The sequence below is a fragment of the Scatophagus argus genome, chromosome 15 (genome assembly GCF_020382885.2).
Source record: "Scatophagus argus isolate fScaArg1 chromosome 15, fScaArg1.pri, whole genome shotgun sequence".
Taxonomy (NCBI): domain Eukaryota; kingdom Metazoa; phylum Chordata; class Actinopteri; family Scatophagidae; genus Scatophagus; species Scatophagus argus.
In genome coordinates, this window is record NC_058507.1 from 20,097,227 (window position 1) to 20,109,402 (window position 12,176).

At 40.3% G+C, this 12,176-nt stretch overlaps 1 protein-coding gene across 3 annotated transcripts in view; it reads left to right on the forward strand.

Annotated features, from left to right (window-relative positions):
* The window catches only part of daam2 (dishevelled associated activator of morphogenesis 2), an 89,428-nt gene that overhangs the window by 71,861 nt on the left and 5,391 nt on the right, over positions 1 to 12,176 (forward strand). For 2 of the 3 annotated variants that reach the window (XM_046412596.1, XM_046412597.1), the window contains exons 16-24: positions 1,406 to 1,435; positions 2,907 to 3,013; positions 4,011 to 4,095; positions 4,529 to 4,635; positions 5,195 to 5,283; positions 7,217 to 7,385; positions 8,052 to 8,159; positions 8,484 to 8,544; positions 8,889 to 9,020. In XM_046412596.1, the coding sequence (XP_046268552.1) occupies positions 1,406 to 1,435; positions 2,907 to 3,013; positions 4,011 to 4,095; positions 4,529 to 4,635; positions 5,195 to 5,283; positions 7,217 to 7,385; positions 8,052 to 8,159; positions 8,484 to 8,544; positions 8,889 to 9,020 (888 nt within the window). The remainder of the gene's footprint in view (positions 1 to 1,405; positions 1,436 to 2,906; positions 3,014 to 4,010; positions 4,096 to 4,528; positions 4,636 to 5,194; positions 5,284 to 7,216; positions 7,386 to 8,051; positions 8,160 to 8,483; positions 8,545 to 8,888; positions 9,021 to 12,176) is intronic. The other variant, XM_046412598.1, reaches the window with a different exon arrangement.

Consider the following 12,176-nt stretch of genomic DNA (forward strand, 5'->3'; position numbering starts at 1 on the left):
TCAACATATAGACACAGAAATCCATGATATGCCTGTTGTTTTAACCACTGCTAGTGAATTGCATTTGAATTTTTATTTGCTTTGATTCTTGTATGTATAGGTGAGAGTGTGAGTGTGTTTTATGGGCTGAGGGGAGGAATGTTGTAAGAGGACCCTTAAGAGTGCCAAGGATCCAGCTCCAGGCTAACATGAGCAGCTGTTTACTGCTGAATGGCTTATTGTAGAGATGCTACAGAGCTCAAGCTTATGTGTGAGAATTCTGGTGCTGACTGGGTCTTCATGGGCTCATGCATAAGCAACACAGAGGAAACAGACTAGGCCACTTAAGTCACGAGGTGTCACGTTACAAGAAACTTGCTCCTAAAAAGCAAAAACACGAAAATAAAGAGGTAATTGACTAAACCATGGTGAACTATGGACTAACTAATGGGATAATTGCAGTATGAATGCATTTGGGGCAATACCATACAGTACATAGCAATTACTTCCCTCTGTGCTCCAAACTAATTACACACCACTTTTAATGTGATAATATTGTGTGTAATTTCATAAATTGATTTACTGACTGAGATGGGTTTAAGTGGAATGTTAATACGCTCTAATAAGTCTGTAGTAATCACTGTTTAAAGCGAAGTCATTAAGGCTCAATGGAAGGGCAACACTTAACGTCTACAGGGACATTACCATTGTTTAAGTACTTTATAATGCATTTTACTGCCATACTTAAAAGCCTTCTTACAGCTAAAAGCACAACTTTTCTTTTCAGGCTTTTATTAAAGAGTAATGGGTCATTTCAGGTTGTTGCTGACTGTGATTTACTGTGGGTATATTTTTACACAGAGCAGGTTTTTGTTGGCACAGGCCAGTGGTTAAATGCAGACCTCTATGGATATAGCCACATAAAAGCCCAAGATCTTTCTGGTTTTGACAGCTCAATTCCATTTGGCAAGATTGACAATATTGCAGTGTTTATACATGGCATAACTGCTTTTTTTCAGCTTGTCATTGGTCTTCCTCTCAGAATTGACTTTTGTTTAAATTTGCACCGTAGGATCAGTTACCATGCTCATTTTTCATGTTCTTATTTTCCATGTCAAGACAGATGTAGATGCAATCAAAAGAATACATTACAACAATCGTGGCCTCGTTAAGAATACAGGAACCAAAATAGATGAGAATGTAGTTTTTTGTTTGTTCAGTATGCAGAATTCATGAGCCCCTGATGACTTGAACACTAGATTATTATTGTCTTTGTCTCCCACACAGGGCTTCCCAGCTTCAGCTTGTAATGTGCTTAGTTGTAGTTCTTTGCTCTAGCCACCACTTTTTTCTGCTTGAAGTGCTAATCTTTGCATGTGTTTTCAATTTGTTTGTGTCCCTCTGCACTCTTCGACTGCCTGGGCAGGACCTGCTCACTAACCAATCCTTCAAGCAGGTGAGTTAAAGGTCTTCCAGCATCTTTATCTCATTGTTATCCACCTTCACTGCTCTATCACCTTCTCTTCAGCTATGCAGCAGCCTTCCAGAAAGGACACTTACTTGAATAATATATGTGTTATTATATGATTGGTTGTAGGGTGTGTACAGTGTTGCTTTTCTTGGGATGTGTGACACTTCATCCTATAAGCCTTACTGTTAAAGATGCTCTAATCAATATTTTAATATTAACAATAGGTCAGGTGACTACATGTATGTTGCGATTTTTTTGTTGTTGTTTTTTGTTTGTTTGTTTTCAGAGAATGGGGTGTGTTGTACATACTATTGTTGCTATCATCATCATCATCAGCTCTGTAGGAAAAGTGTAAATTTAAATGCAGCCACTTATATAAGATAAGATAAGATAGGTCTTTATTAGTCTTTTATAAAGTCTTTTATAGACTGCCTATGTCTGCCTTACACAAGAGGAAAAAAGCCTGACCACATTTTGATGGAGCCACCGGTCTCCAGTTACGCTGGCTTGAGCGCACAGGCTGTACACAAATTGGCAAAATTGCCTTTAACGTGTGGGCAGAGGGGGCTTTGGCAGGCCCAGTGAATGGGAGTTGTCCACCTAACCCTGTGCCAACCTCATTCTGCTGCCAGACACCGTGGGTCAACACATGGAAAAACGACCCTTTTTTTTTTTTTTTTTTACAATTCGCATCTGTTTTTATATACGTCATAGCCAGCAACCTCAAAAAAGATATTTTCTGGCAAAGCAGGAAACAAGCTCAGACCATAAATAGAATGTGTTTAACATGCGGCCCCCATGTTTTTTTTCAGACACAGTCTTTGCCATTTTGGCTTTTTAATACTACGTTTGTGTGAAGTTTACAAAAAATATCTGATTGGTCTGAACCAAGTTTTGAACAGTATTTCCTCAGACATTTGTAGGCCTGGCAGCATTGTGTTTGTAGTGGTGACTCACTAAATAAAATCTCGTCTCGCAAGACCTCCGTTCCTCCTTCTGAATTTTCCAGAATGAATTTGTGACTTTTTAAAAAGTATTTCCCCCGCGTTTTTGATGTTTTCTTACATCTTCCATAATTCTGACAAGAGTTTTAAATGTTTGAATCAGTCGTCCATTATGGCATCTGAGAGCTGTTGTATGACACGCGACTTGACCCAAGGCCAACTAAAGTATTTGCCTCGAGTGCATCCTTTTTAGTCTGGCCTTGATAGTGGCAGTGATCAAACTGCAACAACTGGCTTTGAGTTTTTTAAGTCTTTTTTTTTTTATATGTCAGTTATTTATTAACACATTCTTAAATGCTTAGAAGGGGCCATGTTATCTCAACAAGATAAAAATGGCAAACAGATGTGAGGAAGAGACATTTTATTTCAAAGGCTTTACATTTTATGGGAACTCTTATAAGTGAAAATATGATGCAAAGTTAATCTGTTTTTCTGTCTTTCTATTCCTGCAGAAAGAGACAGGCTCTATGGATGACATATACGTCAGCACACGGAAGGTCAAAGAGCTGTCAGTCATCGATGGTAGACGTGCACAGAATTGTATCATCCTGCTTTCCAAGTAGGCATTAAGTTTACTACATTGTATCATCAGTATCGGCTATCTTTATCTGTGTATAAGAACATGATTCTGTAGAGATGCCCTGAGTACATGCTATTGCAAAATCAGTGACCTTGTAGCCCTTGTCTCGGGGGTTAGAGCTGCTTTAGGCAGCTTCTTCTCATGTCTGGTACAGGAAATGTGTTTTTAACGCATGCACGAGGACATCCGTCAGCATAATTGAATTACCATCTATACACTTTTTTTGACGGGCTAAATGTTAACACTTTCACATGTATAATGTGTTATGGCGGTATTCATGGTAAATTATAATGCATTCATAATGATTCGTGACTGCATTCATGAACACATACTGCTTTCTGATGCACTGTATCAACAGTCATAAAACATTATAGATGTGACTTATAATGAATTTCAAAGTTCAAAGCTGATCTTGGCTAGCAATAGACAACCACCTTTTGCTTAACACATACAGTGATAACTTATGTCACTGCATGGACTATTAAGTCCCGCTCTGTCTGAACAGGAGTCAGTTGTCATCATTTAAGATCCACCCAACAATGCGGTTACCATTTGTGTGTCTCCGAACAGCAATGATCCAAAGCCCTTTGGAGAATTTGAATCCTACCCCCCCTTACAGATCAATAAACAGACTTCCTGAGACCTTTCTCTGTCTCTGACAAAACAGCAGCGTGGTCCCTGAGCATACTTTCATGTCAATAGTAAAGGACCTGAGGGTACAAGCTAAACCCAAATGGGGTCAGCAGTTGGTCAATAAGGCTTTGATGCACAGACTAACAATGCTGTTATTGATCATAACCCAGCACACTTAACACTGATCGGATGCACTGAAAACAGCTGGCAGTGCCCATGGGGTTGATCCTGGTCCATTAGTATCAGCCCACCAACAGTTTGTGGTTTTATAGTATGAGAATTAATTACAAATAATGTATGAATGTAATTGCAACTTTGAATGAACTATTTTCTTTCTCTGCAGGTTAAAAATGAGCAATGAAGAGATCAAGAGGGCGATCCTGGAAATGGACGAGAGAGAAGAGTTAGCCAAAGATATGCTGGAGCAGGTAAGGTTGATTAATAAATGATCATGCATATGCAGTATGTAGCATTGTAGAAGCATTATGCATTGTGACTTTACTGGTGGGTAGATATGGATTTCATTGACTGGGAAAAGAGAACTGACATTCTGTCGTTCAAGAGATGCTTCAGAGATTGTTGATGTACTTTACCTAATAAGCACTTGGCCCAGACAGAGTGATATTTGGGATATTTCTGACAAAGAGTAAACATCCTTGCATGCTTCCTACTGTAGAAAGAAAGCAGAGAGTAAACATCCTGAAATGTTTAAGGTGGCTGGATAGTTTCAATTTAGTTTTGTCTGATTTTTTTTTATCTTAATTTTGCATTGGTAAAGCTAAAGTAATGAAACGCATCAAAAGAAATTTGCTGGATAAAGTCCAGTACCATACCGTGAGCACTGTCCTTTCGTCTCTGTAGCTGCTGAAGTTTGTCCCAGAGAAAAGTGACATTGATCTCTTGGAGGAGCACAAGCATGAGCTGGAGCGCATGGCCCGGGCTGATCGCTTCCTCTTTGAAATGAGCAGGTACACAAGCTTTACATAGTTACCTGGTTTCTGTTGTGCGTGGAATTGCAAATCTGCAAGTCTGCAGTTTCTGTATTAGGTCATTTGCAGGAAAGTGAGATACAATACACTGAATATATCAGTTACACAAAGTCAGTGTGTGTGATAAAACAGATGTGATATTTTCATTGTGAAATGAATGAATGTCTATGACATTCAGTTGAAATGAATAATTTCCAACATTGTGGAGTTTGCGTAGCCTTGAGACGTCAGCCAGTCGCCTACGAGTAGATCACAAAATACTGAAAAGTACAATGTCTTTTCTAAGTAAAGAGCTTTTAAAGTAGCATGAGGAAGGAAGGAATCGAGAACAAGCCTCAAACTTCTGGGCGATTCATCCCTGGTCCCACTTTGAGATTCCAACAGATGATAAAAGGGCTGTGAAAACTAAGAGAGGGAGTTTTGTACGAAAGAGTCACTTCTAGCTTTGAATTTGTCCTCTGGAGACAAACATAACTCACCTCCCTTTCTGTTTGTTTTCCCATTCCTCCTCCTTTGACCCTTTTCTTCCCTCCATCAGAATTGACCACTACCAGCAGAGACTGCAGGCTCTGTTCTTTAAGAAGAAGTTTGCAGAGCGTCTAGCTGAAATAAAGCCCAAGGTTGAAGGTAAGGGCAAAGACTTTGGAAGCCACTGAAAGGCAGAAAACTTAAACCTTTTACTTTTCTCTGTGAGGTTCACTTGTACGAGGATCCCAAATACAGCGAACTCTCTTAACTACCACAAACTTGTTGTAAGCTGTTTCTTTTTTGAATGCCACCTGTTCATTAGTGTTCGTTTGGGATCATCGTTTGATCATCAGCTTACTTGACTTACTCATAGAAACCTGACTGTTCTTCTTCTCGTGCGGGAACGTTTTGTTCGTTCTCCTCATAGGATTTGTTGACAATTAAAGAATTGCAGAGTAACAGCAACTTCATTTAGTGGCTTCTAGCAGTGTGGTTGCAGATTACAACAACAACAATTGTGAAAGTGAACATCCCTCATCTCACCCTTCCCTATGGTGAAACCGTCTCTAGAGGCAGTGTTTGTCCGTTACTGTAGGAACATGGTGATACTCCAGGGCGAACTCCACAGAAGAAGCCTGTTCTCTCTATAGACCTAAATGGCTCAGTCTTGGGCAACAAAAACAAAACATTTTATAGTTTCAGTTCCGACTCACTAGACCTCCTAAAAGGCAGGAATATAAGTAGCCTCCTTCTCTGTTTAAAACTGTATTGTAACAGTGCACTTTTGACACAAATTTATTCTACCAACACTCGACCAAAACATTTTAAAAAGTTAAAAGTTAAAGAAATTTTGTTGAGCATTATAACATTTACATGTAAATTATTTCAGGCACTAAAAATGTCACTGGATTTGAACACTTTAACCAATGCTTTTCACAATGACTTGTGAAAGTCCTTCTCCGTGTTGAGTGTGCACACGTGTATTTTTTCCCCTTCACGCCGGTTTCCAGGTTACCCAGGCAGCTGTTTTGGAAAGCTGGCCCATGTTGAGAGGGGAGAGCCTCTCTCGTAAACACCGCAGCTCACTTCAAACACTTCGAATAAAGCCCATAGATGTATGTGTGCACATGGGCGTGTCATGACGGAGCTGTCATATTGTCTGTTCGAGCCAGTGCTACTTGAAAGACACTTTTCCACCAGCCTCAATGGCTTTCTCGGCTTTGATGAGCACATTACGTTATTTTTGCCAGCAGTGTTTTATTTGTAGTGAGTGCTGACTGACAGTTTAGCCCTGTGTGTGCTGTAGCTTTTTTGACAGTTTTTCTGTGCTAGTCTGACATCAAATAAAATGCATCTTCTGAGATACATCATTGCCTGCAGGGGGAAAAAAGGCAGATGTATACTGATTTAAGCTCACACAATCTTTGTTGTTGGAGCCAACGGTTCCCAGATTGTACTGTTCATTGATGCCCATAATAAGGTTTCTTATCCCCTTTTTATTATTCATGTTGCTTGGTCATATACTCGAGATGAAACTGTATTTCCCAGGACCACCCAGCATGTTCAATAGAAACATTTCAGAAAACAGTACAGTGGGAAGCCAGGCATTTCTTCATCCAGCAGAACACTGTCAGCAGAGCCAGAAGAATAGTTCCCATGCTGTATCACAGCAGAACGAGCTGTAACAATAACAATATGGATTTTGCTAATGATTTTCACATTCACATTAAGAGAGGGGGAAGCACCTGCACTCTGCCAAAGAAGTCTGTTCTTTGGGGGGGCAACTTGGGGTTGTGTTTGGAATATTCCCTTTCCCCTGCTGTCTCATGGATGGATGGAAGGACTTCATGGGTTTCCCCACTGAGCTGCCCAGTTGTTGTGGGGAATATTGATCAATCATCATGAATGATGATCAAATGAAGGAAAGAATGAGAACCTTAGGGCTATGGACTGAGAGTTTGGAGGGAAATGGGAAACGGACAGTTCATTATGTAATATAAAATGTGATGCACCAAGCAAAGCGCACACAATATTAATCACCAACTGTATGATTTCTCCAGCTGTCCCTCACTCTCTCTCTCTTTTCATCCAGCAATCCTGAATGCGTCCAAGGAGGTGGTCCGGAGCAAGAGGATGATTCAGATCCTGGAAGTGGTGCTGGCCTTTGGCAACTTCATGAACAAGGGCCAGAGAGGCAATGCCTATGGCTTCAAGGTCTCCAGTCTCAACAAGATTGCTGACACCAAGTCCAGCATAGACAGGTGGGCCGTGGGGGGTGTGGAACAGTGTACATATATATATATGTATATGTATACACACACACACATGCATATATATATATATATATATGCTTATGATGTAACAAAGACCGTTGACAATTGACTGTCCATGGCTTCTTAAATTGTCAAAATGCAAACTAAGTGGGCCTGGGCTAATCAGACTCTTTTTTAACAATCTGTTTTATATCAGCAAAGGATGATGGGAACAGTAGTGCCGAAACAAAAATCCCAACAAGGAAATAAAACAAGTGGGTGACAAAGTCCATTGAAATAACAGTAGATTTTTGGCAGCACTAAAATGTCCCAACAATAAGATCCTTGTATCACATAATTCTGTTTAATCAGTTCCAGTTCCTGTTTTCTATCAGTATCAAAAACGTCAGGACCTGCCAAATGGTGGTATTTCTAAGCAACTAATCCAGAAAATATGTATGACGTGTGACATTCCCAGAGAAGACATGGTGACTCTACCACAAGCCTGCAAATAAAATACTAATAAAGAATTAAACCTGAACATAACAGTTTAAGATTCAAAGGGTTGAAGAAACATGTCCATATTGATACTTACTCAAGAAACTATACAAGAAGGAATGTTTCCTAGATCACTTTTGTTCACAAACTTTCTTGTCTTCACTTGTGATTCAACAGGAACATCACCATGTTGCACTACCTAATCATGATCTTCGAGAAGAACTATCCTGACATACTCCTCATCCAGCAGGACCTCAGCTGTGTACCAGAGGCTGCCAAAGTCAAGTGAGTGCACAAGATTTCACTGTTCACCATACATATATTATACATTATACCTACATTATTACAGCAGAAAGGAGCACGCTCTGAGTCCTAACTTCATGTGGTCTAAAATATTGAGTAAAAATACTCGCCAAGATGTATGGTTAGTAAGTGATTTAGGCTGTGATCAAGTCTTTTTCTAGCATAGATTTGGAGCTTTTTACTAGAAAAGATCATTGCAAATGCAAATTAGATACAAATTTTACTTCAAAATGTTAAAAGAAGAGTACTACATGGAAACAAACAAAGATTCTCTCCATAACGTTTTTTTTTTCTTTCTTTCACCAGTTTGGCGGAGTTGGAAAAAGAGGTGCACAATATCAAAAGTGGACTGAAGGCTCTAGAGGCGGTGAGTTGTTATGTGTCACGTTCCCTCCCATTGGTTCTTCTCCTGTCTGTAATTATGTTTTCTGGCGGGGCAGAAATGGGCAGCAGGGTGACGTGTTTAAATGCTGGTAATGCTGACATGGAACGGCAAATGTCACATTTGCAGCCACGAACAGAAACAAGGACTTATGTGCATAAACACATGGAGGCACATACACAACATGCTCCTCGGAGATCTTTCTGTGTGTAGTGTGTATATACGTGCGTGTGTGTGTGTGTCTCCCTTCTGTCTTTCTTCCTCTTATAGTATATGAAACACACAAAAACTTACTTACACAAAAACACACTTATTTATGAAAATCACAGGAGCTGCACTACCAGCAAAGCAGGACGAGGGAACGTGGGGATAAGTTTGTGGCTGTGATTGGTGACTTCATCACCGTGGCTGGCTTCAGCTTCTCTGAACTGGAGGACCAGCTGAGTGAAGCCAAGGATAAGGTAAGAAAGTTGTACGGTGAATGTGAATCTGAGAGCCAATCATACCATAAGTTCATATGTCCATGTGGGTGGCTTTAATGCATCCTTTGCTAGCAGTCTTCACCGCCAAACCCTCATGTCAGGCTAGGGATGAGGGAAGAGGAGAGAGACAAAATACTGAAGGGAGAAACCATTGAAACCACTGTGCATCCCTCTTAGTTCAGTGTGATGACTTCAGCAGCACCGGGAAAACCCAGGATTGAAAGATTACTGTGGATTACCCCCTCGTCCTCCCTTTGTGTTTAAATCCACACTCTCCCTCTTTGCACAGCTAGGACAAATGGCCTTTTGAACCCTGCAGGCGAATGTGTTGATGTACGGTAGGAAGCATGCAAGACAGTGTTGAAAAGATTTACATGAACATGTTATTTAATTTTTTAGGCCTACTTTGTTTTAGTTGCACATTTAGCATCCTGGTGCTGACACGTTTCAAAGCTACATTAGCACAGATATTCCATTCAACTTTATTACGAGGCCTGTCTTTTTCCAAAATAGTTGACACGGTGATGCTATATGTCCAAATTGTCTGAAGAATCAACAGATTGTGAGAAAGAATAAATGAAGTACTCTTGGGTTTTATTTAGAGCCTCCCTTCTGCTTAATTATTTGTTCAAGGTGGAGGTCGGTAAGACATTGGAGCAAAAACTGGCCAGAAGGAACGTCATGGGAAAAAAATGGGAGGAGCGGGGCACCAGTTACTGCTGTAAAACAAAAGAACCTGTGTTCACTGGCCCAGACTTTAAACACACGTTTCTCTTAACTGTGCGTGTGTGTGTGTGTAGTTAGCAAATGGGAAGTCTGACGTTTTAACTCAGTGCTTGTCAAAGCTCTCTGACACTCCACTGGGTTTCCAGTGGAATACAAATATGGAAGTGTGGGTGTGCACTTGGTGTCTTAACAAGGTAGACGAGGATGACCAAAGAGACCAGGCAGTCCAGTGAGGCTCATAAAACTCCATGGCAACGTGTGTGAGTGTTTGTGTGTGTGTGAGGTAGAGAGGGAGAGAAACACACACCCTGGTCAGACAGTACTACATACATTACAAAGGATTACAGTTGTCCAAGGTCATGTGGGTTATTGGGACAGAGGTTTCCAGAGGAAAGAGGGGATTTTCCTCTTATCTGGAGAGATTGGTTGAGTTTATCCCTAACAACACATCCACACACCCACACATTCAGTCTGTCCAGCAAGCTCAGTTTCAAACAGAAAAAAACTGATCAGGGATTGCTTCAAGATCTACAACAGGCAAAACAGGTAAAACAAACAGGCCCAGGCACTAAGATGAATTTGTCGATCAATCTGTCCTCATCAGAGAGCTTTTCAAATCGCACTTTGATCATTCACGCAACCAAACAAGTACTGCTTAACATTTTAGCCAACTTGCTTGTAAGTATGTGTAGTTCACACTGCTGAAGACGGAGGTTTTGTTTGTCTTTAGTGATTTCGTGTGTTTTCCCACCCCACAGGTAGCCGTTAAATTTTCAGTACAGCATGAGAGTCAACCTGAAGAGAACTGAAACTGAGACTTCCTGAGATTTTGACCCAGTGATGGTACTAAAAATAAGGCATCACTTGGGTGGACGCATGATATCAGTACCAGATTATGTGGTAGTCTATCCAAAAGTTGATATATTTCTCTCTGAAACAAGAATATAAACCTGCTGTGGCACTAAAGGGCTAATTGGAGGATCATCAAAGTCAATACGATGTATCCCCTGGGAACCATGAATGTAAAACTTCATAGTAACATATTCCAATGTACATTTCAGTCTAGACCAAAGTGGTGGACCAACTAGACAACCAGCTGACCACCCAGCATTGCATTTGCAACAGCCCTGTGGTTAAAAAAGAAAATGTTTGCTTTGAAACTGGTTTGAAGAAAGATGAACTCTATGTGTGTTGTAGTAAATGGGCAAAAACATGCCTGATATTGGTCTGATATTGGTCTTTCGACTCCAATGGGGCATTTGATTTTTAACCATGTCACCAACAAATGGGATTTGTGGCTAGATGTAATGTGCAGTTAATGGATTAAAGCTGTGCAATAGCTGAAAATGTTGACCCTTCCATACAGTTGCATTGAACCATAGATCTGCAGAAAGCGGCCACGCTACAGTTTGTCTGTCTATGCATATTTTGTTCCTACTTTCATTGGAGGTTATCCATAATACTTTAACTATTACACCATCTCTCTATTTTTTTTATTTTTTTTTTTGCCTGCGCTAAATAAGCTGCCACTATTGAAAGATTCTGTCTTCATGTCCGTGGAGCCTGAGGGATCAAATGACAAACAAAACAACAAAAAAGTTGTTCCGTGTACTTCACGTTGTTTGTGAAAAGATGTAGTTTAGGTTAGGTTTTCCTTGAGTGCATTTTGATAGCAAGTTCTCACATACAGAGTAGTCACAATACCTCTGCATAGCTGGCAGGATTTAAGCAGTGGTGGCGGAGAAGGTGCCAAACCATATCTACAATGTGTTAAACAGAGCCAATATGAGACAGCCCGTAAAAAAAAAAATAAATAAATAAAATAAAATATTTGACTGAAGCAATGATAGATCGATAGCAAAGATACAAGCATAATTAGCTGCTCACAGAGTGCGGCAGTGTTTGTGTGCTGTGAGCTAAATGTGTGTGACCTCACATTCTCCATTTGTGTATGTATATGTGTGTGTGTGTGTGTTTATTCATTTAACACAGAACCAATGGGATGAGAGGGAAAAGATTTGACCAGACACATAATTACAGGAGGGAAAGAGAGAAGATGGTGGGGGTTGCTATGGTGACCAGCCCATAATGACAGGATGATTTTATATCCCCAGAAAGGAGGAAGCACCGCCTCCTTCATATCACACACTAGCACCACACAGTATCCTGTACAGCTGAATGCTGTGATGTCTTCTGTCACTTGACTCCAACAGATGATGAGGCAGACAGTTTGTTTTGTTTCGAGGTTGAAGGTGATTTTGAGCTGCGGGATGAAAAATGTATACATTAAGTTATGTGCTCGTGAATTCATATTACATGTTATGATCATTAATTAGGAGAATCAAATATTTTTCCCATGAAACCAGTATGATCACGATTAATAATCATGCACTTAAAAAGGAAAAATGA